Source organism: Stegodyphus dumicola, chromosome 3 (assembly GCF_044657685.1).
Source record: "Stegodyphus dumicola isolate Sdum_Otavi_A_Nest chromosome 3, ASM4465768v1".
Lineage (NCBI taxonomy): Eukaryota > Metazoa > Arthropoda > Arachnida > Araneae > Eresidae > Stegodyphus > Stegodyphus dumicola.
In genome coordinates this window covers 209,657,260-209,682,527 of record NC_140770.1, presented here as the reverse complement: position 1 = coordinate 209,682,527, position 25,268 = coordinate 209,657,260, and the positions used below count along the sequence as shown (strand labels likewise).

Genomic DNA, 25,268 nt, shown 5'->3' with positions numbered 1-25,268 from the left:
GCAATCCTTGATTGTTGAAAGGGCTTGAACGGTGGAAGATCCTATGCGGAAACCGAATTGTCTGACACTTAGATATTTGGTCTTGTGCAGATGATGACGAAGTCGATTGACAATCAGCTTTTCATACACTTTGTCCAGTGTAGACAACAAGCAGATTGGCCTGTAAGACCGCGGTTCAGCTGGATTTTTGAATTTTTTCAAGAACAAGACTACCTGTCCCTTCTTAAATACGGTTGGGAAGAGCTTTGCCTGAAGTAATTTATTGAAGAATTTAGTGAAGAAATCTGGATTGGCTTTATATGCAACTTTAATTATTGAATAGTCCAGGCCATCCGGTCCTGGGGCTTTTTTCAGGGGTAGGTAGCGAAATACATGAGCGATTTCTTTTGCTGAGAAACCATAATCATCTGGCGTATCTGGGATAGTTGTATTGTTTCGCACTGCACGTTGTTCCAGTGTATCTTCATGCGGATTGTCCTTTGCAAAAATTTCGTCAAGAAGGGTGGCAGCTGTAAACCCCGCTGGGTTTGTTGAGAGACTAGCTGTTGGAACCTGTGCATGAATTTGTGCTGGTTTGAATACCTTCTGTGTTGCAATCTTATGTAAGATCCCGTAGGGATTCGTATTGTTGTTACAGAAGGTGCGCCAGCTTGTCACTTTTGCAGCGAGAATATTCTTCTTATATTTAGCCCGCTCTTGCCGGTATGTAGTCAGAATCTGTGCTTTGGTCTCTCCGTCCACGTTGCCTCTTAGTCTGCGGCGCAAAGCTCTGCATTTTTGTCTTTGTTGCCTTAGTTCGCCGGTCCACCAAGAGATTCCTTGTAATTTCTTGGTTGTACGGAGGGGTAAAATTTGTTGACATATTTCATTAAGTTCCTCTAGAAGTCCTTGTGCAAGGGAATCAAGGTGTTCTGAGTTGTTGCAAGATTCTAGCTGCAATTCTTTTGCTTGCAGGAGACGAGTAAAGGCCTGGGTCATTTGTCTAACCTTGTTACCTGGCAGCCTATAGCGTTTAATTATAGAAATGGTGGTATCTGTTTGTATAGTAAATTCTACGTATTTATGATCTGAACAACTTTCAGAGTCTGAGACATGCCATGAATGTATGTTGTTAGCAATATCATAAGTTGAGATCGTTAAGTCTGGCCATCCTTGATTGTACGAATTATCGAATGTAGGTGGTGCATTCGTTGTATTGTGCAATTGTAAATTGTTTGCCGCAATATAATCTTCAAGCTCCTGCCCTTTTGGATTTGTGGTACTATACCCCCATATAATATGATGGGCATTAAAGTCGCCTCCTATGACTTGAGCTGTGTTTGGAAATTTTCTACTTGTTTCGCTTATGTGGGCGACAGTGCTGCCAATTGCATCTGTTGGTGGTGAATACACCGAAGTAAGGATAAATTTCATATTTTCAAAAATGATTAGAATGGCGACATAATCCCTATGCAGCTTAATGACTTGTGGTGTCCATGCGGGGTTGCAGCAGGCAATTGCTACTCTAGGAGCAAGATCTGCCGTCGGGGACTCCTTTTGGTATATTTTCCATGCAATAGGTAAGCTAGCGACGTGACCTTCTCTACAGTATGGTTCCTGCATGATTACGAGGTCTATGTCGTTGGAAATAACTTGCGTGAGGACATGAGATGTTGCTGCCTCATCCCTTTGAAGATTGATTTGCAGGCATTTGATGATACTTGTGCTTAGTGTACCTATGTTCCTGCTTGATGGAGGTATAGTATATGGAGAGAGAATCTGCATATGATTATTGTTATTATTAGATTGGATTACAGACGTGTTATTGTTAGCATTAGTAGCAGATAGACTATTCATAGATAGTACTGCGTTTGATCCGTTCGACGTATCTCGTGTATGTTGGACAGGCAACATCATATGCTGGATGGTCGCAAGCTTTATTGTCTCGGTTGCGGTAGTTACTGTCTGCACAGTTGATGCATGTGGCTCGTCTGGCTTGACAGTCTTTGATTGCATGATTCCCCGAGCAGTATGCACAATAGATTTTATTTTGGCATCCCTGCTGGGTATGGCCAAATGCTTGACAGCGGTAGCACCTCTTAGTGTTGAAGTACTCTGAGATTCGATGTGCCCGCCAGCCGATGAGTAGTTTTCTGGAGCGCATGAGTTGTTGGAAGGCATCGGGATTACATTCGACAATCCACTTGACTGTGTTACTCCTTTCTTTGAGCCTGTACAGGATTTTGGCATTATTCTTGTTAATATGGAGTTCTAAACTGATGACTCGTCCAAGTTCCTCCTGTGTAACGCTTAATGGGATATTGTGTATAGCAACCCTGGGAAGCCTTGTGCTTGGGATCTTGGTTTGCAAGAATTCTTTAGCCTTTTCAGTCTGCAGTTTTTCCGAGAGTGCGTGAATGTCCTCCTTTGTGTGGCAATCCACTGCAAGTCCTTCCTGCGGGATGTATCTTAATGCTGCTACTTGAACTCCCAATGTGGGTAACGGAAATTCAGCAGTCAATTTTTCTTTTAACACTTTCCTGGATGTTGTGGACGGGTCTTTAGGGTAGATCAGCAAGGTGTGTTTAGGCTTTTGCGCCGTTACACTTGCGTAGGACTTTCGATTGTCTGTTGCCTTTTGCGCTAGATTAGGTGCAGCTGTGATGTGTTGCTGTTGACTTGCTAGTTCACACGCGAAAATACTGGATGTGTTGACTGCTTTATCGACGGTATCCGGAGGTGGGATATACTCAGATACTCCCAAAGCCAGAATTCGGAAGGCTTCAACCGTGTCTATCAGTTGCTTTCGCAAGCCTAGGGGTAGAATATTTTTGCCACCTCGAAAGGAAGTTGCGATCTTTTTAATTTCGTCAGTGAGTTTATCAATCTTCTCAGTATAGCTTATGTCCGAGGTAATGAATGTTTGCAAAGCAAATTCTCTCGAGTAACTGGAGGAATCTGTGTCACTCATCGTATGGGAAAGGATCTAAGTTTTCTGTACAGTACTGCGTTTGGTGCTGAATTTTTAGATTTCTATCTGGAATACAGGAAAAAGTCAAATTTTCTTACCTTGGCAGCAGTATTTCATCTGTCCTTCATCTGTATAAAGGTATTCCATAGTAATCCAAAGGCACATAGACACTGAAACACAACACTGCACTGTAATAGGAAGTCAAACTACGCAATTTTGCAGCTTGAAAATTCTAAGTTAATAAATGTCGAAAAAATTATCCATAATCAAGCAAACTAAAACAAACTCGCAGGCAGATAGTTCCTATGTGCTCTCCGTACTCAAAGAACCTAAATTTGCGTAGTAATTTCTGCAGCAATATGCTACAGACTCCTGTCACCCTGCTTCTGTGTTTCTCCCGATGAATTGTGCTTTATAAAGAAAAGGAATCATCAACTCATCTTTCTTCCATGTGTAGACTATAGGGAGCTCATATGCGACACGACGTCATGCAGCATAGAACAGTTTAGCTGTGAATGTTTAGGTCGGCACTGCGAGGGATCACATCATTGAGTCTTATTTGTTAGCTTTACGTCTGACTAGTGACAATTATTTGACATTTCTGGAGCCCGTGTTATTTCATCTTTTGAATAACTAACAGCTTTCCACAGTCTTATTTGTGTTACTCCACAGTCTTATCGATACAGTCTTATTTGTGTTACTCCACAGTCTTATCGATACAGTCTTATTTGTGGTTCCAGTATTGTGAGTTCCGCGCCCATTTCATCTGTAACGTTTGCAACTACGTAGACATTACATTTAGCTAACAATGTATCCGATACGATGGTGTGTTGAACTTGCTTGCTCTATCATAGTACCTATCATCTCTTGCTTACTTCTTCTGGGACATGAGAAAATATCCTCGTTGACATGGCCGAAGGATTGGCTTCAAACATCGTTATAGCTGCCGGAGGAGGTCCGAGATCTATCCGAAAATTTTTAAAATATTCGGATTTTAAAAATTTAAATAAATTCGGATTTTAAAAATAGCGCCGCAGAATTGGGCCGTACATTGTGTAGCGTGTATAATGTCAGGGTCGTGGAGCACGCTTTAGCCCCCTTGGTTGAATTCCGTTAGTTCTGTGAATACACATTTATTATTAAAAATCATATTCATTATCTGTATAACCTACCACATGTATGTGTCATTTCCGACCTCGCCCTTCTATGTGTTTCCAACTTGTCTGAGTGTACACTACCCCTCATACGAATACGTAACCTGGTAATGAAATACCGTATTCACTATCTGACAATTTGAATTGATTTTGAGTGAAAACGCAACATTGTGAACGCATACTCCAAAAAATATGCATATTGCAGACATGCAGATATGCATCGGTGCGACACAGGCACCGAGTTATGTAAATGATTCGAAATGCCTTGCATTTTCGCTCAAGTAAAGCGAGAAATAAAGGTAGGAATCTGCAGAAATGACATTAGTTGCGCTGCTCCATCGGGCAGGGTAATCGTTTTGAGAATTGGTTTTCTGTCGCAGAGAAAGCGTTACTACAGAAAATGCTAAGACACCGCCTGACAACCGAATAACTTCCAGCAGACATATGAGTACATCAGGATTCTGGTGATCGAAATGAAACCAGCAAGTTGTCCCTGCAACGAATTGCAGCATGCAGGTGAGACGCGATGGCAAGAACTGCGATAGCAGGACACATGTCTGCGATAGCAAAACACCATAGTCCATATTGTTGGCAGTATGATGACCCAATGACAAGTGGTTGACATAATCCATCCGGTAATATTATCCTCCATCCATTCAGGGGTGCCAAATTCAATTTACCAGCAATGTAACAATTGACCGCATCGGCGCGCATCAGCTAACATGCCCTGTAACTTACCCAGCGGCTTTCTTGGCCACGTGTTTCCCCGGATCTCTCAACCATCTAATATGTCTGAAATGTGATTGGACGTCGCTTGCGCACGTTCAGATGACAAACTGTGGCAAAGGATTAGCAAAGAATGGATTCCTATCCCTCAGTAGACAATTAACACTTTTTTGGCATCTGTACTTAGACGTGTTGCTGCCTATATAGCCACCAACTGTAGTTTTACAACTTACTGTGCATGCTCTATAGACACTCTTTTTAAAACAGTATAATGTTGCAATAAAATTCTTATCGTTTTGTCGTTCCAGTTAAAAGTAAAGTAATAAAGTTCTTATTATTGTGCGATGTGTCTCCTTTTGCCGATTTTTATCACTTCCTGCACGCGCGTTCATGGTACTGCATTTTCACTCTCACGCAGTGCGTATTGTCTCAGTACTAAGGTTATACATTTGTAGCAGAGATTGTGTATGTGTATATACATACAAAGCTCCTCTGATTCTTGGAAACGTTGGAATGACCATTTTGCTTTTGGCCACAGACTATCTGTTATAGTCATTTAAATACCTTGAACTGTGTTCTTTTAAATAAATATCTTGAGCGATGAATTCCTTCCCTTTCTACTACAGTACGAAGTTCAGTGTTTATACTTATGTCATCTCATACATATGTTCTACAGAGAGTACGCTGACATCTTCGGCCAAATTTAATTATTAAAATTTTTTATGCATGACATGACATTTCCGCGAATTTTAGACGTAATTAGATATATATCAATGGAAGTTTTCTCAAACCGTCTTTAAATTTCCAATAAAATACATTCTATGACTTATAATGTATGCACAGAAGTTTCCAAAAGGGTTAGTCCCACAGAGAAAAATACATTTTTTAAAAATAAAACTCAATATATAACTTAGAATGTACATATACAATAATACACTGTTCCAAGTCAGTATAGGACATTTATATACAAAGTAGTCATGGGATAGTACAGCATATTCATTGTGATATTTATAAATTACTTCAATAATAAATATTCGTTTAGGAAATTTTTTTAACAATAAAATTTTACAGCCTTCAAATTTTATTTTGCAGAGAGTGAATTTCTTTCGATTCTTTTGCATTTTCAGGATTTTCATCTGTATCTGTAAAACAGGTTAATTCGTATTAAATTCGACAATTGAAATAATAAGCGAAACATTCAAGAGGTATGTGATTAAGTATTAATAGATTATTAACTACACTGCTGGCCATTAAAACTGCAACACCAGAAACGAATGATCTGAAGAACGTCAAAATCACATAAAAGGAAGAAGAAGCTGCATTATGCAAAAGATTAGCATTTCAGCGCTGTAGACGACGCAGGAGGGAGAAACGACATCTGAAGCACCGCAAAAAAGAAAAGTTGTGTAGTGGATTTCTCATTCGGAAAGTGCTTTGTAAGGTTGGAAAGTGCTCCGAATACCGTGTTATGCCTCGAATAAGAAGAGGAAATGTTTACCAGAAAGTGTCGAAATTCGATAGAGGCAGGATCATTTGTCTATCAAAATTGTAGATTATCGTTCCGTGATGTCGCCAGTCACACTGGTCGACATCCAACTACTGTCATGCGAATATGGAATCAATGGATTTCTGAGGCTCATGCTACGTGCAATGTTCTGATGGCCGTGTCTGGAGTGTCCCAGGAGACCGCACGTTGCCTGCTTGCATTCGATATCGGCTCCCTTCATGGTGTTGCAATTTTAATGGCCAGCAGTGTACTGTATAAATTTGTATTATATTACAAATATATCGTTAAAATATTCATAATGTTGGCTGCGCGAGCATAAAGTGCAATTTTAATTTCAAACAGATGAGTGACAAACATTTACCTAACATTTAAATGGCAGTCGACACCTGACAAATGTTTATACGTAATTAAAAATTTACTTATTTTTTAATGAGAAGCACCACTAAATAGGCATATTATACCAATATTTATTTATATTCTCTGAAATACTGATCGCTTTCAGGAGTGGTTGTGATCAATGTCAGATATTTCCCGAACTATTGAATTCCTTTTGAGAAACGTAAAGCAATTTAGCACCAAGTACACCTTATTTTCTTCTTGAAAAGATTTCTCTCTAGTTTCTTATAAAGTTTTTTCCCTTGTTGAGATGGAAACATCTCCAGTTGTGTGATTAATTTATTCTCCAGTTACGTCTTGATTTAGTGGCGTTCACACTGCAATATTGAAGTCAAACATATTTATTATAAATCTACCAGAAACTGAATATCATAACATCGACAACAAACTGATAATCAATATTTAAATGCATAGGACCAGAAATATACGTAGTTGCTAAAGGAAAGTACAGTTATTTTCCTCATTATGTGAGGATCTTACCAACAGCAGATCTCTCCAGTTGGTAATTTCAGAGTGTTGTACTTGCTCTGTCTGGTACATTTTTCAGACTGAGTTAATCACGAATATTTAGCCTTTTTACTATGTTTTACGTCTTTTGTTTCGTTTAGTTGAGGACTATCAGGGAAGTTGCAGAATCGTTTGTCGGTCAGCCCGTGAAATCGAGAGGATTTGAAGACTAATCGCGGTTATAAGTATTCTACAAACTCAACCACCATTCACTCAGACAGAATTAAAGCAAATTATAAAAAATCTTAATAACAAGAAACCCCAGACATCAATGGAATCTGCAACCAAATCGTTACTCCTGTCCAACATAGCCAGTCCGACGTTATTCTACAACTTCGTAGCAAATGACTTGAATTTAATATATTTCCTAAATGTCTTAAAACTGGCCAAATCTTCCTATTTTTAAAGGTAAAATGCCCCACATTCCAAATGCTTATCTCTCAATAAATCTGCTTCCTGTTCTAGGGAAAATTCTAGAACTCCGTGTTGCTGGGAGGCTAAAGCTCCACTTCCATCATGAAGGACATATTAGCAACAAACAATATGATTTCAAAGAATAAAAATCGGCAACTCATGCCATACAATCAGTCCTATACACAGTTTATATCCATAAAATAAGTAATCTTCCCTCGGCCTCCAGTGTCTCCGCAACATCTGCTGGCCTCTCAATATTTTCAAAATCGCGGAAACCTTCCTCCAAGATCGCAGTAGCATTATATTGCACAATACCACAATAGGTACTACAGTACAACACGTGGATATATCCAAGAAGCCTGCATGATAGCAGATCTTTGGAACAGCACTGTCAATAATATTATAAAAGTGGAATGGCTAAACGTTGTCGATATTACACTGTTTGCAGATGATGTCACCTTCTCTATCAGCGGAAGAATGCAAAAAATCCTTAAGCCAAACTGCTATAAAATATTTAATATATTCCGGCATCATTGCAAAAGACATAAAATGGAAATCTCCATCCTCAAATCTCAAGTAATTACTATTCATAAGCCTAGTCAAAAAATTACAAAACAATTCTGTATGAAAATAGAAACAAGTAAAATTAAAAACATCAAATCATTAAAATATCATGGACTACAACTAGACCAAAGATTCATCATAGATTCATCTTTATATCACTCGACAAAGATTCATCTTTATATCACTTCATGATATAAAGATTCTCACCCCCTAAATTGGACAAAACCTTCGCAGGATGCAAGTATTTGACTGGAAATTAAACCCTTACATCACCAAGATTCTATACAAAACCATCATCAGAAAAATCCTTACATATGGAGTGGCGATATTGGCCCTAACGATGACGTAAAGAAAAAAGAGATTTCTAACATCCATACTGCCACAGTTCATACTAAATATCACGCGCGGCTTTCGGACTACTTCCACTGCAGCTTTGAATGTCTTGGCAGGCATTATACCGCTACATCTTCAAGCATTCGATTCGAAATATTTACTGTTCAGTTCTTCAACTTAGAAAAAGCATCAGATTCAAGGATTACATCTATTCTGCACATAATTACGAACAACGTCCTCCTCCATACAAAAGAACAGATCCTTATACCAAAATAAAAATAAGAAAGAATATCGACCCAAGAAACAAAGAAAACAAAGAAATTGAAGCCAGCACTGATGGTTCAAAAATCGAAAGAAAAGTCGCATGTGCAGCATTCTTTCCGTCCAACATCTGGACACCGAAATAAAATGGAAAGGGTATTTAAACAACTCCAACAGCATACATCAAAGGGATACGCACAGCTATATAGCTTCCATCAACATTGCGTCAATAAACAACTTCTCCAAATTATCTATTATCTCAGAGAGCCAAGTAGCCATACTCTCCATCTGAAATCGAGACAACGATTCTCAACTGGCTTATGAAATTAATCCAGTTTCTAAAGATTCGAATGCTGAATCAACCATAATTGGGATCAAAGGGCACAGCTGCAACTTTAGCAACGACACTGCCGACAATCTTCGAAAAGAAGCAGCTCTTTTCCAAGAAGGCAAGTTCTCAACATCAAGTTTCCAAAATTGCAACTACGACAAATCCTAAACAAACATCTAAGCCACGAGAGACAAGACGAGAGGAATGACGCCACAACAAGCTGGCACACCCACCAGTTCTTCCTAAAACTCAGTACAGAAATCAAAAGCTCGAAGTCCTTCCTAAGATATTAACTCACCGATCATGGTCCACATCCAGAAAATTTTCTTAACAGGAACCTCTGTAATAGCTATAATTGCGTCTGTTAAGTATAGGAAAATGTAGATCATTATCTATTCTTTTCTAACCTTTTTTAAATTATCAGGTTCAATGTTCCTTCTAACATTCTTCGGTAACATACACGGACCTGACTCGGAACAGAGAGCTTACTAAAGCTATGTTCACTAATTGTGGTAAGTAGACAGGATACAGACGAAGGGTATACAAAACCCTTTATTTTTCTCTATATACAATAACTTCCGTACTTCGGAATACACTGACCCACCACTCGGGGTCTAACGTAAAATTCTAAAAAATAAAACTAAACTCTAATTTAACTTTAGAATAATACACGTGGAAGATTGGCCTTATAATAACAGGAAGCGTATGTAGCACAGAGACTGTGAACACTACAATACGTTTAATTTATCAAGAGGATTAAAACCTCTGGCCTGGAAGGCGAACAGCAACTGCGTAACTTCTAAGGTAAGCGGCCTGCGTTGACTTACTGCTTCCTCTCTCTTGCTTGGCAAAAAGCCACAACTTAAGTACTTGGCGTTCGCCAGACAAACTTTGCATAAAAACCTTCACGCTTATAATTCTGGCCGGAAGTAGAAAATAAGAAGTGATAGTAAAGATTTAAAATAAAATAAACGTTAGTAAAACTTAAGATCCTTACATACTTCCCGCCAGAATTAATTAGTTTGAAACTGAGGTCTAAAACGACCTTGTTGAAAACTTTTAGCTCTAGAATCTAACGCGAGGCCAACCTTTTACAAACACAACTTCGCTAGAAACTAGAAAATTTAAACAAAGAAATTTGTTACAATAGCAGCTCCCAGGATATACAACAATCTATTTTTCATCTGTACTGCATCTAAACAGGAGCTTTATTCAATTCTGGTTCCTTCCAGAGATCTGGAAGGAAAACTAGTTTAATGAAATGTTACAGAATGACATTGCAAATAACATATAGAATATACTTCTCTTAACATTCTTATTTCATTCATGACTATTTTAATTATCTCTCCCCGTGCTCTCTGACATGTGTTGTAAAAGAACACCAAACACGAATGTGTTTCTGTCTACGTGTGCCACACTTCCTCCTACAATCAAAACACTAACGTGTTAAAATTCAACATAACGAGACCTCTTAACACACCCTACTTTCAACTCTAAACCCTGAGGTACTATTCTAAAAGTGGCTAACTCTAAAGTGTAGCGTCAGAGAGCCTAACTACATCATTCAACCTTTACCACATATTCGCCATGATTTAATCTTTACAGTCACACGAATAACAAAATTTTAACATTACTTTCACTTTTACCATATCACGGTATTTCTTAACATTTAAAATAACAGTTCACATGTATATAAGAACATATCAACATGCCGTTAATTTTACAGATTTGAAAACATACATTAGTAGTACATTGTTAACTTCTATTCTTTTCAAAGCAAGTGCCAATTCTTTCTACATTGAAATAATACATTTCAAAAAGTCTTTCAGACTAAAACTTCTCTCTTGCTAGAATGTTTTAAATAAAATTTATACAATAACTTTTTTACAATATTTAAGTTTTTACACAACGCTATTATACATCAACTTTAGTTTTACGCGCGAGTAATTGAAAAACATAATAAGAAAATCGGTCACAACTCATTTCTCGCCCTTTTGGCGATAAAGGTAGACCTCGCATGAGGTAAAACTTCTTGAAATCTGCCACTTGCAGTAAGAATGAAAGATTAACTTAAGTTTGCAAAGTAACATAAAATTTTACTTATCTTTGTAATATTCGGACATCCTTTTCTGGGCCCAGTCTTTAAAGGTACTGGAGATAGTAGCTTGGTTTATCCTCCTTCTTGTACGGGCTCGCCCTTCAGTGCTTTCCTCTGGAAGCTTCCTTTTTTTACCAGTACGGCCACCCTTGAATACTTTCCTTTTCTCCTCTGCTTGTGGTTTTTGCCGTTTGATGGCAGCTGGTCTTGGCGGAACCGGGAAACTTCTGTCGTGATCCTGCTTGGACCTCGTTGTTGGCCGTTCAAATTTTTCTTGTACTTTTTCCTCCGCCGCTGATGGCCCTTCCGCAGTTCGGCGACTTTTGCTGCGGAGAGTTCTGTCGGATGAGTAGATCTTCCGTTTTAAAGCCGGGTTTTAGTTGTCGTCATTTCTCCTGGTCCTCTTCACATACGTCGTCCTTCTCCCTTCTTCATTCTTGGGGTGTTCGTGCTCTCTCTTTTCTGGTCGGTGGAATGGCTTCTTTTTCTTGTTACCTTCAATTTTCCAACGGGGAAACTTTCTTTTCAATTGCTCCTGCCTCCTAATGGCTTGCCTATGTGATTGTCGTTGTTCCACCTCTGGAGCTTGTGCCTGCCGTGCCGGATCCTGCAAAAGATCTTTAAATATTTGTATTTTATTACGGTCATAGAATGGTTTTATCTGGTCAGTGTTTGCGGAGCATGTTTCACCTCCTGGCTTTTAACACCACTACAGCCTGAGTTATTTTTTCTATGACATATGGTCCTTCAAATCGTGGAAAAAATTTGGCCGTTTTATCTTCTGGTGCTGAAGAAAGTGAATGCTTAATTTTTAATACTTCATATCCTACTTTATAAGTTACTCCCCGTCGTTTCATATCGTAATAAAGTTTCTGTTTTCTCTGTGCTACTTCAGTGTTCTTTTTTGCTTCTTTAATTAATTTTTCTATATCACCCATTTTAAATTCTGGGGCTCTTTGTTGAACATAAAATAATTTAGCTAACGGTGTTATAATCTTTCTGCCTAAAAATAACTCAGCAGGAGTTTTGCCCGTTGTATCATGTTTTGCGGTCCTAAGGGCGAAAGCTAATTCATTGACATAGTTATCCCAGCTTTTATGAAAATTTTTAACATAACTATGGATAATTTTCACTATATTTCTATTGACCCGTTCCGCTATATTTGATTGCGGCCGATACGGGACCATTTTTAAATGGCGTATGCCCAGTTTTTGGCACATGTCTTCAAATATATTACTTACAAATTGAGAACCATTATCCGATATAACTTTTAGGGGCGCCCCGTATTTTAAAATATATTTATTTAAAATAGAATTGGTAACCAATTTCGCGGAGGCTCGTTTTAAGGGAACAATTTCGGTCCATTTACTAAAATGATCAACCATAACAAGGAGATAGCGACTTTTATTTAACTGACTTTTTGGGAAAGGGCCCAATAAATCGATGCCAATTATTTCATTTGGAAATTCGGATTTAATACTATTTAGAAACCCGGCCGGGCGGAAATTAATATAATTAACGGCTTGACATGTTGGGCAGGACTAGACATACGCCCTTGTTAACTTTTGCAGTTCAGGAAAGTAGACTGCCTCGCGTACGCGTTGGATAGTTTTTCGAATACCAGCATGAGAAGCTAAAGGGCTGTCATGGAGCTCATGCAGGATATTTAATCTAAGACTAGCTGGGATAACAGGTCGAAATTCGTTGTTGGAATTCGTAGTTTTTGTGTAGAATAATAGACCATCTATTAGTTCGTAATGGGCCGCCCTATTTCTTATCGCCACAATATCTTGGTGGCTAAAATTTTCAGGATCCTTTAAATACTCATAAATGCTTCCAAACTCAGGATCCTTACCCAGTTCGGTTATTACAGTTTCTCGGGAATTTATTGTACATGCTGTGAGCATTGCCTTCTTTACAGTATTACCTTCTTCATCTATTTTTATTCTGGATAGGGCATCTGCTACGATATTTTCCTTTCCGGGGGTATGCTTGATTATATTCTTGTAGCTTGAGTGCCCATCTTATTAACCTTGGGGATAAGTTTTTCCCTGAGTACAATCTGGTTACCGCTACATGATTAGAATACACTGTTATCGGCGCCTTTCCAAAATAGACTCGGAACTTTTGCACTGCTAACAGAACTGCAAGTGCCTCTCTCTCGGTCGCGGAATAGTTTCTTTGTGTTTGATTTAAAGTTCGGCTAAAAAATGCCACGGGCTGCTGATTTTGCGAAAGTACCGCTCCTACCGCATAATCCGAAGCATCCGCTGAAATTTCTAAGATCTCATCCTTTTCAGGAAATTTCAACACAGGGGCTTGCGTTAATGCTTGTTTTAATTTTTCGAAAGCACTATTGGCTTCGGCCGTCCACGAGAATCTTGCCTTTTTCCTTTTTAATTTTAACAATGGCTCAGCGATAGCCGCAAAATCTTTTATAAAGGACCTATAATATGAACAAAGTCCTAGAAAAGAAGAGAGCTTCTTTGCCGTGTTTGGAGTCGGATACTTTTGTACAGCGATTATTTTTTATTCATCTGTCTCGATCCCTTTTTAAGATATTTTGTAACCTAAATATTTTAATTCAGAGGCTGCAAATTTGCACTTTTCGACATTAACTTTTAGAGCGGCCTCATTTAATAAAGAAAACACCTGTCTTAAATCCTGTATATGTTGGTCGAGATTATCACTAGTAATAATGATATCGTCTAAATAGATAAATGTGGACTTTCCAAGAACAGGTCTTAACACAATGTCCATGCATCGCTGAAATGTTGCCGGGGCCCCTGAAAGGCCAAACGGCATACGCAAAAATGCATAAGTGCCAGACTTGGTTATAAAAGCAGTCTTAAGCACGTCCTCAGGCCTCACCCCTATTTAAAAATAACCAGTCGTTAAGTCTAAAGTCGTCATAAATTTGGTTGATTTTATGTTCCTTAAAATTTCTTCTATGATCGGCAACGGATATATCGGATATTTCGTTATGGAATTTAATTTACGGTAATCAATAGCGAATCTCCACCTTTTTGGATGCTCCAAAGGATAATCATTATTTTTCTTACATAAAACCACCGGGCTAGCATAACTACTTGAGATGGGCGTTATGATTTTTTTACGTAGCATATCGGTAATATGCCATTCTATAATTTTTTCCTTATTCTTATCATACCGGTATGGTTTTTGACGAACTGGCAATGCATCTCCGGTGTCGATACTATGGTTAGTAACCTGAGTAAATCCTGGAATATCACTAAATAACGAAGCAAATTCACTTACCACATGTCGGATTCTATCTTGCTCGTCATTAGGGAGGTGGTCAAGATTTAACATCGGCGGTTCAGCCTTTTCTGCACGAACTGGTTTCATCGTCAGCTTAAGGGACGCTTCATTAAAATCCAGCGTTGCTTGTGCGTCTGAAAGAAAGTCTATTCCTAAGATTAAGTGTGCTTGCAAATTCTTTACTATAAAAAACATCACTTTTACTTGTTCGTCCTTGATACGGATATACAAAGGTACTTTACCTACGCACTTACATTGTTCTCCTTGCGCCGCTAATACTGTCGTATTAACCGCATTATATATGCGGTATTTGCGAAAATACTTTCTAAAAAAGACTTCTGCCACACAGGAACACTGCGCGCCGGTATCCAGGAGTGCGGTGGCCGGGATATTATTCACCAAGACTTCAATCTTCGGAAGAGTCAAATTTTTCACCATTACTGTATTTAACTTGTAGGAAGAGGGGTTTTCGTGGCCTTCGGATTTCCGCACCCTCTCGTCAGCAGAAATCCGTTTTAGTTTAAATTATTTTTCCTTTCCGTGCTTTCCTTCTTTTTCCCATTGCCTTGAGACTTTTTCCCTGGGTTGCTATTGAACTGTCGACGTGCGCCGGCTGTTTTTGAATGCTCGGGTTTCCTTGCCCACTGATTTTCTTTGCTTCCGTAGCCGTGTGCTTGGCTTTGCTGTGGTCTTGGCGAACCAAACTGGTTTCGTTGTTGATATTGGCGTCTTCTTTCAATGCCCGCCGTTCTTCTACTTTCAAACTGGATTGCTAGCTCAAATAACTTTTCCAGTGTAGTCGGATTTCTTAATTCAATAAAGTCTTGCACTTGGGGAAGTAACCTCGGCAAAATCACTTGAATTATCTCAGGATCCGGACGGTTTCCATACAAGAGTTTGAAGACGTGAATTTTTCTTAAAATAAAGCTTGAGAGATTTTCGATTCTTTGCTGATATATGCTGAAAAGTTCCGTTTCTAATTTCGCACGATCCCTTACAACAGGGAAGGCTTTTACTAGGGCAGTCTTGAAATTTTCGTAAGTATAGGTGGGTCTTCCTGCTTGACCCAAGAGACTTCTGCCGATACATTTGAACCAGTTAAGCGCTTGGCCCCTCAAAGCGCTGGTAGCTAAGGTAACTTTTTGAAACTCGTGCACGGGGTAGAGCATGAAGTGGTCATCCAATTTTTCCAAAAAACTGGTTACCGGTGAGTTTCCATTAAACGTTGCTTCTGGTTTCATCGAAGCGCGCATGGTCTGGACGATGTAACCGAATCCTTCCAGGGCGGCAGCTGGCATTTCTGGATTCTGAGCCGTTTCTGCAGGCAGCACAGGTTCTTCTTGAAACTCGGCCATGGTTATTCTTCTTCGTTGGGCGCCACTATCAGGTTCAATGTTCCTTCTAACCTTCTTCGGGAACATACACGGACCTGACTCGGAACAGAGAGCTTACTAAAGCTATGTTCACTAATTGTGGTAAGTAGACAGGATACAGACGAAGGGTATACAAAACCCTTTATTTTTCTCTATATACAATAACTTCCGTACTTCGGAATACACTGACCCACCACTCGGGGTCTAACGTAAAATTCTAAAAAATAAAACTAAACTCTAATTTAACTTTAGAATAATACACGTGGAAGATTGGCCTTATAATAACAGGAAGCGTATGTAGCACAGAGACTGTGAACACTACAATACGTTTAATTTATCAAGAGGATTAAAACCTCTGGCCTGGAAGGCGAACAGCAACTGCGTAACTTCTAAGGTAAGCGGCCTGCGTTGACTTACTGCTTCCTCACTCTTGCTTGGCAAAAAGCCACAACTTAAGTACTTGGCGTTCGCCAGACAAACTTTGCATAAAAACCTTCACGCTTATAATTCTGGCCGGAAGTAGAAAATAAGAAGTGATAGTAAAGATTTAAAATAAAATAAACGTTAGTAAAACTTAAGATCCTTACAAAATGACCTGCACATCCAGAAACCCACAGTCTAGACCTTAACTGCAGAGATTATACATTAGAAGAGAAGTGGATTGTGATGCGTTTTTTGTGCTCTGGTCCATTTTTAAAGGAGTGAAACGAAAGTGATTGCTGCATCATACTATTGTGTACTATTTCAGCTTCGGGTAACACTGTATTAATTCTCTGAAAACGTCCAGTCAAACTGAGTCACAGAGTATTGATCACCTTCATAATATCAGGAGTTTTTTGTGGACAACAGTGACTCAATTCGCTGAAAACGTCCAGGGCTTCTCAATCGCAGCGTACTGTCTCATCTGGACAATATCAGGAGTATCTTTGTATAGCACTGGCATTACTCATTCAGTATGAATTATGGTGATACTACCCATAAATAATTGTTTTCCCACATCAGTTTATAACCTGTTTTTTACACTTCCCTAGTATAAATACAATTAAAAATTTCTACCAAAACACAGCTTTTATTAAACATTTATTCTTTCTGCTTCAGTGGAAGATTATAAAAGGGAATAATTATTGAATGGATTCAAAAGAAACTCTGTTCAGTAAAGCAAATATTACGGTTCAATAATTTCTAGTTGATTAACCCATTTGAAATGAAAAAGATTATTTAATTATTCAAATCTATTTTATGAAAAAATAATTATTTCTGAAACCATTAGCATAGCTGATCGTAAAATTGAGTAATTGTTACTGGAATAATTTAAATCCAGTACGATATATGAGAACAGCAGGAAATTCATGTATAGATTTGACATATTTCGAAAAGGAACAAGTTATAGTTTTAAATCTTATACTTATTGAGAAATAAAATTTACCTCTGTTTTTGACATCATGATTTTGTGTGAAATAAATGCGACGTATGTAAATGTAAATTCCATACATTACTGCAGAAATCAGGCAAATAACGGCTATGACTCGGTATGCAATTCTGCCTCCAAAAGAATCCATTATTAATCCACCAATCAAACTACCTGAACCTTTGCCTATGGAAAAATCAAAATACCGTTATGAGGAAATTTACGTTATTTCAACACACTGTAAATGCATAATAGGTACTCAGATTTATAATGGCATCTAAAGCATTTTGTCGCATTCTAACTTCATTAGAAATGGATTAATTTTCTACAGGCTTTGTACATTTAAAGAATGAAAGCATACATGTTCATATGATTTTGACTTCTTGGCGATTCATTGTACTAGATGATTTACATTTACTAGATGGTAAGGCATCTTGACTAATACTTCAAGTACATAGTCAAAATGCCTTGCCTGTATACTTGCCCAGCTGTGAATGTATGACTTAAGTTTGCGAAGTTTCAGGACTCAGATGAAACACCACTTGAAAGGAAGCTAACCTCTCTTCCCTCTTTTAGCATGGGAATAAAATATAAAAATTATAATGCAGTTAAATGCAATAGTTCCCCTTAGATACTCTTCAGCAAAGAATCGGTTCAAACTTAAAGACAACCATTCCGTTATTTGCCTTGCCCAGCTGTACTTATTTATCTAAGTACTTGTGAAGAGGTTGAAAGTTACAAGTAAGACTAGTTTAAGAGAAATTTGTTCAACTGTTCTCCTCATGAAAATATATAAGTTATGAATTGAGAGGATGAAACGGATTTCTGGCACGCTGCTCATTCGTTTTGCTTGATTCTTGTTATTAATTAAACAGATTTTGTCTGAGGTAGCAAGTAAGCTTCAGTAGTACCTTCTAAGACTAGGAAATAATTTTTTATCAGCAATTTAGATTTTAAAAAGTTCGAAGCTCTTTTACCCATCTGCTAAACTATCTAAACTTAAAATTATAGATAAGATGTACTTGATAGAAAAAATTATACTGAAAATGAGGGAATTGCAACAACACTGAATTTCTGGATCTGAGTGGGTTTAAAGCCATACGCGGTCCAAACCTAAGTTAACCAAATTTATTTGATTGACTTAATTGCCGAAACTGTGCATATTTTCATAATTTTAATCAGATTAGGACTACGTTCATAGAAAAATTATTTGAAAACAAATGTGATAATAATTGTATAATAACTTATGTTTATTATTCTAAGATATATTCCATGCCTATAAATCTTACAACTTTGCAAGTGTATAACTTATCAATTAGAGAGTTAATGGGGCTAGAAATATCGAGACTTCAGACTTTGTGAAAAATAAAAGCACGAAAGTACGACAGAGTAATTAAGATACCAGATTTGCGCTTTTGAAGCTGAGGGTGATGGTTCAGTAAAACCATCGAAACTTGTCCTGTGAAAATTTGAAAATATAACGCCGACTTTTGTTGCTTGACTTCTAAATTAATACGACGGAGTGTTAGAGCAATTTAAAAACAGTTTAAAATTCATTTCTAGAGATATTTATAAGCTTTGATTTCCTCTTAAACCGAAATAAGGTAATTGCTTTCTAATCAAGAATCAACTTATAAACGGCAAAAGAAAATGTGCCTTCACAAGAAAGATAAATAATTTTTGTAATTAATATAAATATGTATTTGAGGAGGAGGAGTAACTGGTATTAATGAAAGGGCTACAGATAATACCAAGAGTGGTCATTTTCTATTTCATCGTTCTATTATAAAAAGTAATAGCAATTTAGTAAGGATTATACTCGTATTTGACACATCTAAAAGAAGAGGTACTCTTCAAATGATCTTTTATTTAAGAGGTTTAATATGATTTAGCTCATTCCTGATGTTATTGATAGGTCTCAAATTTATCAAATAGTTCTTTCAGCAGAAATAAAAGTGCATTTTTACAGCTAGGTACAGTGTTTGAAGATCGAGATAATTTGCGATTTTTCTATCCTTCTGCAAGTATGGACGTTATCTACAAATAATTGTAGAATAGTCGCGTCGAGCTAATTTTTGTTAGCAGCCTCAATTTCGCGTTTGCCGCTCAATGTTTTGCTCAAAATATAAAAACTATATAAGCAGTTTTATATATGCAATTGTATGAAAGGTATTTCAGATGTAATAGAAAGGGAAATTTGTATTGAAAACGCTCAGCAGGTTATGAGTGGAGGTTGTTTTAGTTTGAATACTAAGAAAGCAATGCAGACTGTAAATTTGCATCTAAAAAACGTGTAACAAAACTTATTTTGTATTGCATAGGATCTAGATAAGAATACCTTATAACGTTGCGCGCCTCCAACTTGCACGCAACCAAGGGTGACTGTGAAAGCTTGTATAAACCACAGAGTCTTGTAAAGGGTTTAAGTCCCTTTTATTCAACGTAATAAATTACAATTGCGTCCTCTTGACGCTTACAAACTGTGCCAACTTGGCAGTCAAAATAAAAATAATAACCTGAAAAGAAAATAAAGACAAGATTCTAACTACGAGGCTCTCTAAAATAACTAACTCACCGCGTTTTACAATACCGCTGCTAATTCACCAGACTTGAAGCTCACTGGAACAATTGCCACTACTTCCCGCCAAGCACATAGGCCGCAACGCGGGGTTCTTCAATTCTCGCTAACTACCTCCGCGCTCGCTAAGTAAGAATCTCTCACACCGAACTTGTTTCCTTCTATTTAAATCAGAATACTTCCGCTGATAATTTGAATCCTTGCGCGTTCTACTCAAAATTTACATATTCTGGCATTGGCAATTCCAGGGGAAAGTAAGGCTTGACAGGAAAGATAGTTTAAACTTAAAATAAATGTTAGTTAAAATAAATATAAACCCTACAACCTTAAGACGCAATTTGAATTTTTAAAGATTCGGTAATGAGTAAACGTTTACCAAAAAATAAAATATATTAGCTTTGCTGCAGGAAACTTTTAATTCCATTGTACAAAAAGTGTAAAAATCATAACTAAGTTGGGGCGCTCATTTGTCCGATAACCTTCTTTGTAAAGGATTTCAATACTTGCTTTACTGAAATGCCTATCCCAGAAAAGGCCTATAAATGAAACCAGTGAAATGCATTATTTTTTTTGAATGCTTTTGGAGGGGTCTATTTTGTAAGTTTATCGTTGTCACATATCATGGAGTAAGAATTCAGTTAATTAGAACGAAATCCAGAGTTGTTCTTATAAGCCAACGCTTATTAAACATTTTTCATTCATTGCCTTTTTATCTAGAAATTTTAGCGACCCCAGATATTAAATATGAAATAATGATACAAAAATAAATCCTTTTTCTTAAATAGCTTATTTATTTGGTAAACAATGTGCATATTTTATTAGTTTTAATATTTGTTTCAGGTATACAGAAATTAATGAAAGAAAATTACGTTTTAATGAGACGGTTGTGCTTGGTTTTTTGCTGCATAGCAAATTAAATCTTGGTGCAATATTTGACACAGCAAGATATAAAACAGCTTAAACATTTTTAATCGTTGAACAATATTTGAATTTAGTAAGCTTTGAAGCTTGAAATGTCTTCTCATATTACTAGTATGGGGTGTTGAACGGCAGAAGAAGATTTAACGCCATTTCAGAATTCACCAGAAATTCAGTTTCATCTCCGGTCCACAATTCAGTCAAGGATGTTTCAGGAAAATTACATTTCAGAAAGTTGAATTCAATTGAAAGCTGACCAGACTGCTCTTTAGTTTTATATGGAAGAGGATTTATCTCGTTAATGTCAATAAAAAATTATTTTTTAATTCAAGATTTTTGAAATCAAAATTCGATGTTATTTGTGAAATCGTATTTCTAATGTTTTTAACTGATCTATAATAATTTTTGCCATGAAGTTTTATAATTATGTTTCTCAAGTATAAAACTGTCGACAGTCGAAAACATTTCAAGTGAATTATTTTCGACCATTTCCTTCCGTATGCTGTTCTCTTTAATTTAAGCTTCACTTTTATCATCCTAAGTAAATATGTTTCTATTATTTTCCTTGCAGAGACAACTGGAGATCATTCAGTTTCTCAGTCGTTTTTTAATAACAATAATCTTCTTATACTTCGCCATCTTGATATCCATCTTTACTTCTGCATTTAACAAACAATAAAGAGATATGGTCAAGAGTGTATCCCGAATTTTCATAAAGGGCATACTGCTTCGCAAAGGTTATTTTTTTTATTTATTTTAATAATTAGAAGTTAGCATTATAGGTCTTGAAAATTACAGTATTAAGAATTAAATATTATTAACTATTGAAGAGCTAGAAGGATGAAATGCTCAAAATTAAAATTCATTTGTTTTTAGTTTGAGATAAAAGTATTTTCAGTTAAACAGTAACTTATAAACAGTTTATATCCGATACTCAGCATTCAGTGTTCCTTGAATTCCATATAAAAAATATTACATATACTAATTAATTAAGCAACCTCTGATTCGTCTTAGATTGGATAAAAATTCACTCTAGTAAATCTGGTGCCAATACTTGCAAAATTAGGGAATAAGTCTTTACGTTTCTTGCTTAATGTTACAAATACCGATGGAGTTTATAAAAGTTACAAATTCCTGGAAAGCATTATTTTCTGTGTCAGACGGAAACACAGAACATTCAATTCAAATAATTTGTAGGACTATTGTTAAGTTTAGTTGACAACATTTGAAGAAAACTAGGAGATGGAAACTATCTGTGAATTCAGATGCATTTTTGCTTTCATTTAGTTTCATAACCAGAGAAGGACGACCTAGAAACGTGTATTGAGAAAACGATACACATTTTAACTGCGAAATAGTGGAAAAACTTTAGGAGACGCTAGAATTATTGAAGATTTCCTTAGAAGATTACTAGAATAAATTTTTATATATTATGAAGAATTAGTGATCATAAAATGCGATTGTGAAAGAGTTATATATTTCCGACCCTTACCGTAGTTGTAAGAAAACATGAAATTTTGAATTTGCGAACGTAAAATAGATCGATGCAAAAATTTGCGAAAAGAATAAGGTACCGTACTAAATCAAGATCTGACGTTACGTTTTAGAAAGGAATATTTTGGTAAGCTTAGTCAAACCAGCGGCAAATTCCTCATAACTCGACGGCATCGTCTCATTAGAAGATGATTTTAAAAAAAAAACCCGCTTAAATTGGCTTTTAACCAGATAAAACTACATTATATTACTTTTTTAAGGAAGATGAAAACACATTATAATATGCTAATTTATCTTTTTCAAATAATATTTTCATAGAGATTAGCAGCAGAGACTTGCTCGTAGAGCCTTTTCCAAAAGAAGTTCCGCTTTTCAAATAACTAGCCAGTATAATCTTATAAGGTATTTCTCCCGCCTTCGTGGTGTAGTGGTTCTGCACGCTGGGCCTGTATTCCAGAGGTCCGTGGTTCGATTCCCGGGAAAGGCGATTGCTAATTTTTCATCTTGCCTGCGTCCAAAAAATACCTAATGTCTCTACAACCTCCGCATCCAAATGATGACTATGAGTCCAAGACGACTGAGACTCACTTTGCTCCTATTTGAAAGAAACATGACAGTTTGAATTTGAAATTGTTAGTTAATGTTTTGAGTAGCCATCCAGTAAACTAAAATGGGGCGAGTAAATGTTGCGAATGGCGTCTCTCCATCCGCCAGTCACGAGGACTGACGTAAAGTTCTCAGGATAAAGAGGAAATCTTATGCTTCTACTGTTTTAACAAATATCAACATGCAACTTCGCTGTGTTCGGTAACAGTTAGTAAACATCTGTATGTTGTATAGACGTCCTCCGAAAGCATCGTGATAAAAACATCGCGAAGAAAACTACGCAAGTTTTCTTCAAAACGTCCTCGTACAAAATATCGTGGGAGAAAAGGAAGCAAGGAGAAAACATCGCAGTTCTAAAACATCATGGTAAGAAATATCTTAGTCGATAACAAAACGGTTCAAAAACTTTCGCAATTTAAAAACATCGTCGTGGAAAAAATATCGTGGTAAAAAATAAAATACTTACAAAATCATTGCACACATTCGTTTTCAGGTTTTAAAAGTTGTAAATGCATGTTCGCATAATGATTTGGAAGCCCAAGAAAGAAAGAGGGATTCTTTTTACTTCTACATTTCATATTTTTGAATAAAATAATTCGTTTCTGTTGAAAAAATAAGAAGGAAACTTAAACATTTAAAAATTGAAAATGAGTAGAAAATTAATACAACCTATAGAAATCAATAGCATTTTAAATTTACATAGTTATTTAACAAACGTCATTTATAAATTAACCTTTTTTATCATGTTTTACTGGTAATTTTTTATGGAAAATACAGTTTAAAATGATTAAAAGAAGGGAGACAAATAACTTCATGAGGTTACTTCTATAAAAATTGCTTAGTTAATTATCAAATTATTTTCCTTCACATTTGTTATTCTGATATCGTTTTAATGAAACTTGTGTCCTTTTTATTCTTGAAGTGATATATTTATTCTTAAAGTGTGAATATTTTCATGTTTAGCGTTCAATCAGTTTTTTTGGATATCGATTTGTTAGTTATGACGAGAGTCAGTGTCAGTACGGGATTTAAAAAACGCATGTGTGCGACGACGATGTTTTTTAACTGCGAAAAAAAGTTTTTGAACCACTTTATTTTCGATCACGATATTTTGTACCAAGATGATTTAGAACTGCGATGTTTTCTTTTTGCTTTCTTTTCTGCCACGATGTTTTGTACCACGTTGTTTTCGCCTTGCGTTGTATTCCCCGCGACGTTTTCGCCTGCAATATATTTGCCGTGACATTTTCGGCTGTAACCATTGTATATGTGAGTTTTCATTTAATTAAATTATGTTTTATTTTAAGATATGCCGCACTCTCTCGTTATTTTTAAGAGTTATGGAGGTTATCATCTTATAGATGTTTATTATCTTATATTTTCTGAGTTAACCTTTATTACAAGAAACATTACTTTTAATCATCTTAAGAATAAGTTCATACAAAGACTTCTTTTAAATCAATGCTGTAGTAGTTCTGGAATAACATTTGATCTGTTAATGTTACTTCCGTCTAAGAATCCTAACATACGTGAAGCGAATTATCGCTATATATGAGAACAAATTACTAATTTGAATTCTGGTGAGAAATACGGAAAGGAGAAATTATAGTAAACATAGAAATTATAAATAGCTGGAAAAATTAACATAAAATTTCCGATAGAGTTGTGAAAAAAATATGCTTATTACTCTAGGACGCATTCATTTCTAAAAATTCCTTGTCATTTAGAAAGAAATATAAAGCTAATTTTTCCTTAAAATCGTATTTGAACAAATTTCAAATTTCTGTCTATAAAAGCTTCATTGAACAAATTTTGTTCAAATGTGACTATTCCATAATGTTGGGACATATATTTCATTAATTGAAGGACTGAATCTATCAAATCTGGTAAAGTTTGTGAATAGTAGTACATTAGGCTAATGTTTCCAACTAATATGTCGGGATTCTTAACGTATCGCAAAACTGTAGAATTAAATTAAACTTTTAAAAACTTGTGGAGTCATTAGATTATTTTGAAGCAGGAAGTTCTGAAAAATGTGCAATGCGTTCGCCAGGACTCGAACCTGGATCATTCGAATACACGACGAGTGTGCTACCGTTACACCACGAAGGCATGCTGGAGAGAAGAAAGGAAATACCTTATAAACTTGTAAGATCATATTTCATAGGATCATTTTTATAGTATGATTAGCGAGTTCACTCACCGAACCTTATAAATTTTGAACTTGTTTTCAAACTCATAAACTTACGAATTAGAAATTTCTGCAATACTGGTATCAGAAGAGAGAAACGAACGCCCGCATCATTTATATAATTATGTATCCACTGTTTTTGCTCGACTATGCTGTTATGAACAACTGATTTTCTTTCGA

General features: G+C 36.5%; 1 protein-coding gene across 2 annotated transcripts in view; it reads right to left on the bottom strand.

Annotated features, from left to right (window-relative positions):
- Positions 1-5,625: 5,625 nt before the first annotated feature.
- LOC118192956 (uncharacterized) overlaps positions 5,626-25,268 on the bottom strand; it is a 36,231-nt gene continuing 16,588 nt past the window's right edge. The window contains exons 4-5 of one of the 2 annotated variants that reach the window (XM_035363977.2): positions 17,320-17,487; positions 5,631-5,972 (exon numbers count right to left, since the gene is read on the bottom strand). In XM_035363977.2, the coding sequence (XP_035219868.1) occupies positions 5,905-5,972; positions 17,320-17,487 (236 nt within the window). In that variant the 3' untranslated portion in view covers positions 5,631-5,904. Of the gene's footprint in view, positions 5,973-17,319; positions 17,488-25,268 lie in introns of both variants that reach the window. The other variant, XM_085813820.1, reaches the window with a different exon arrangement.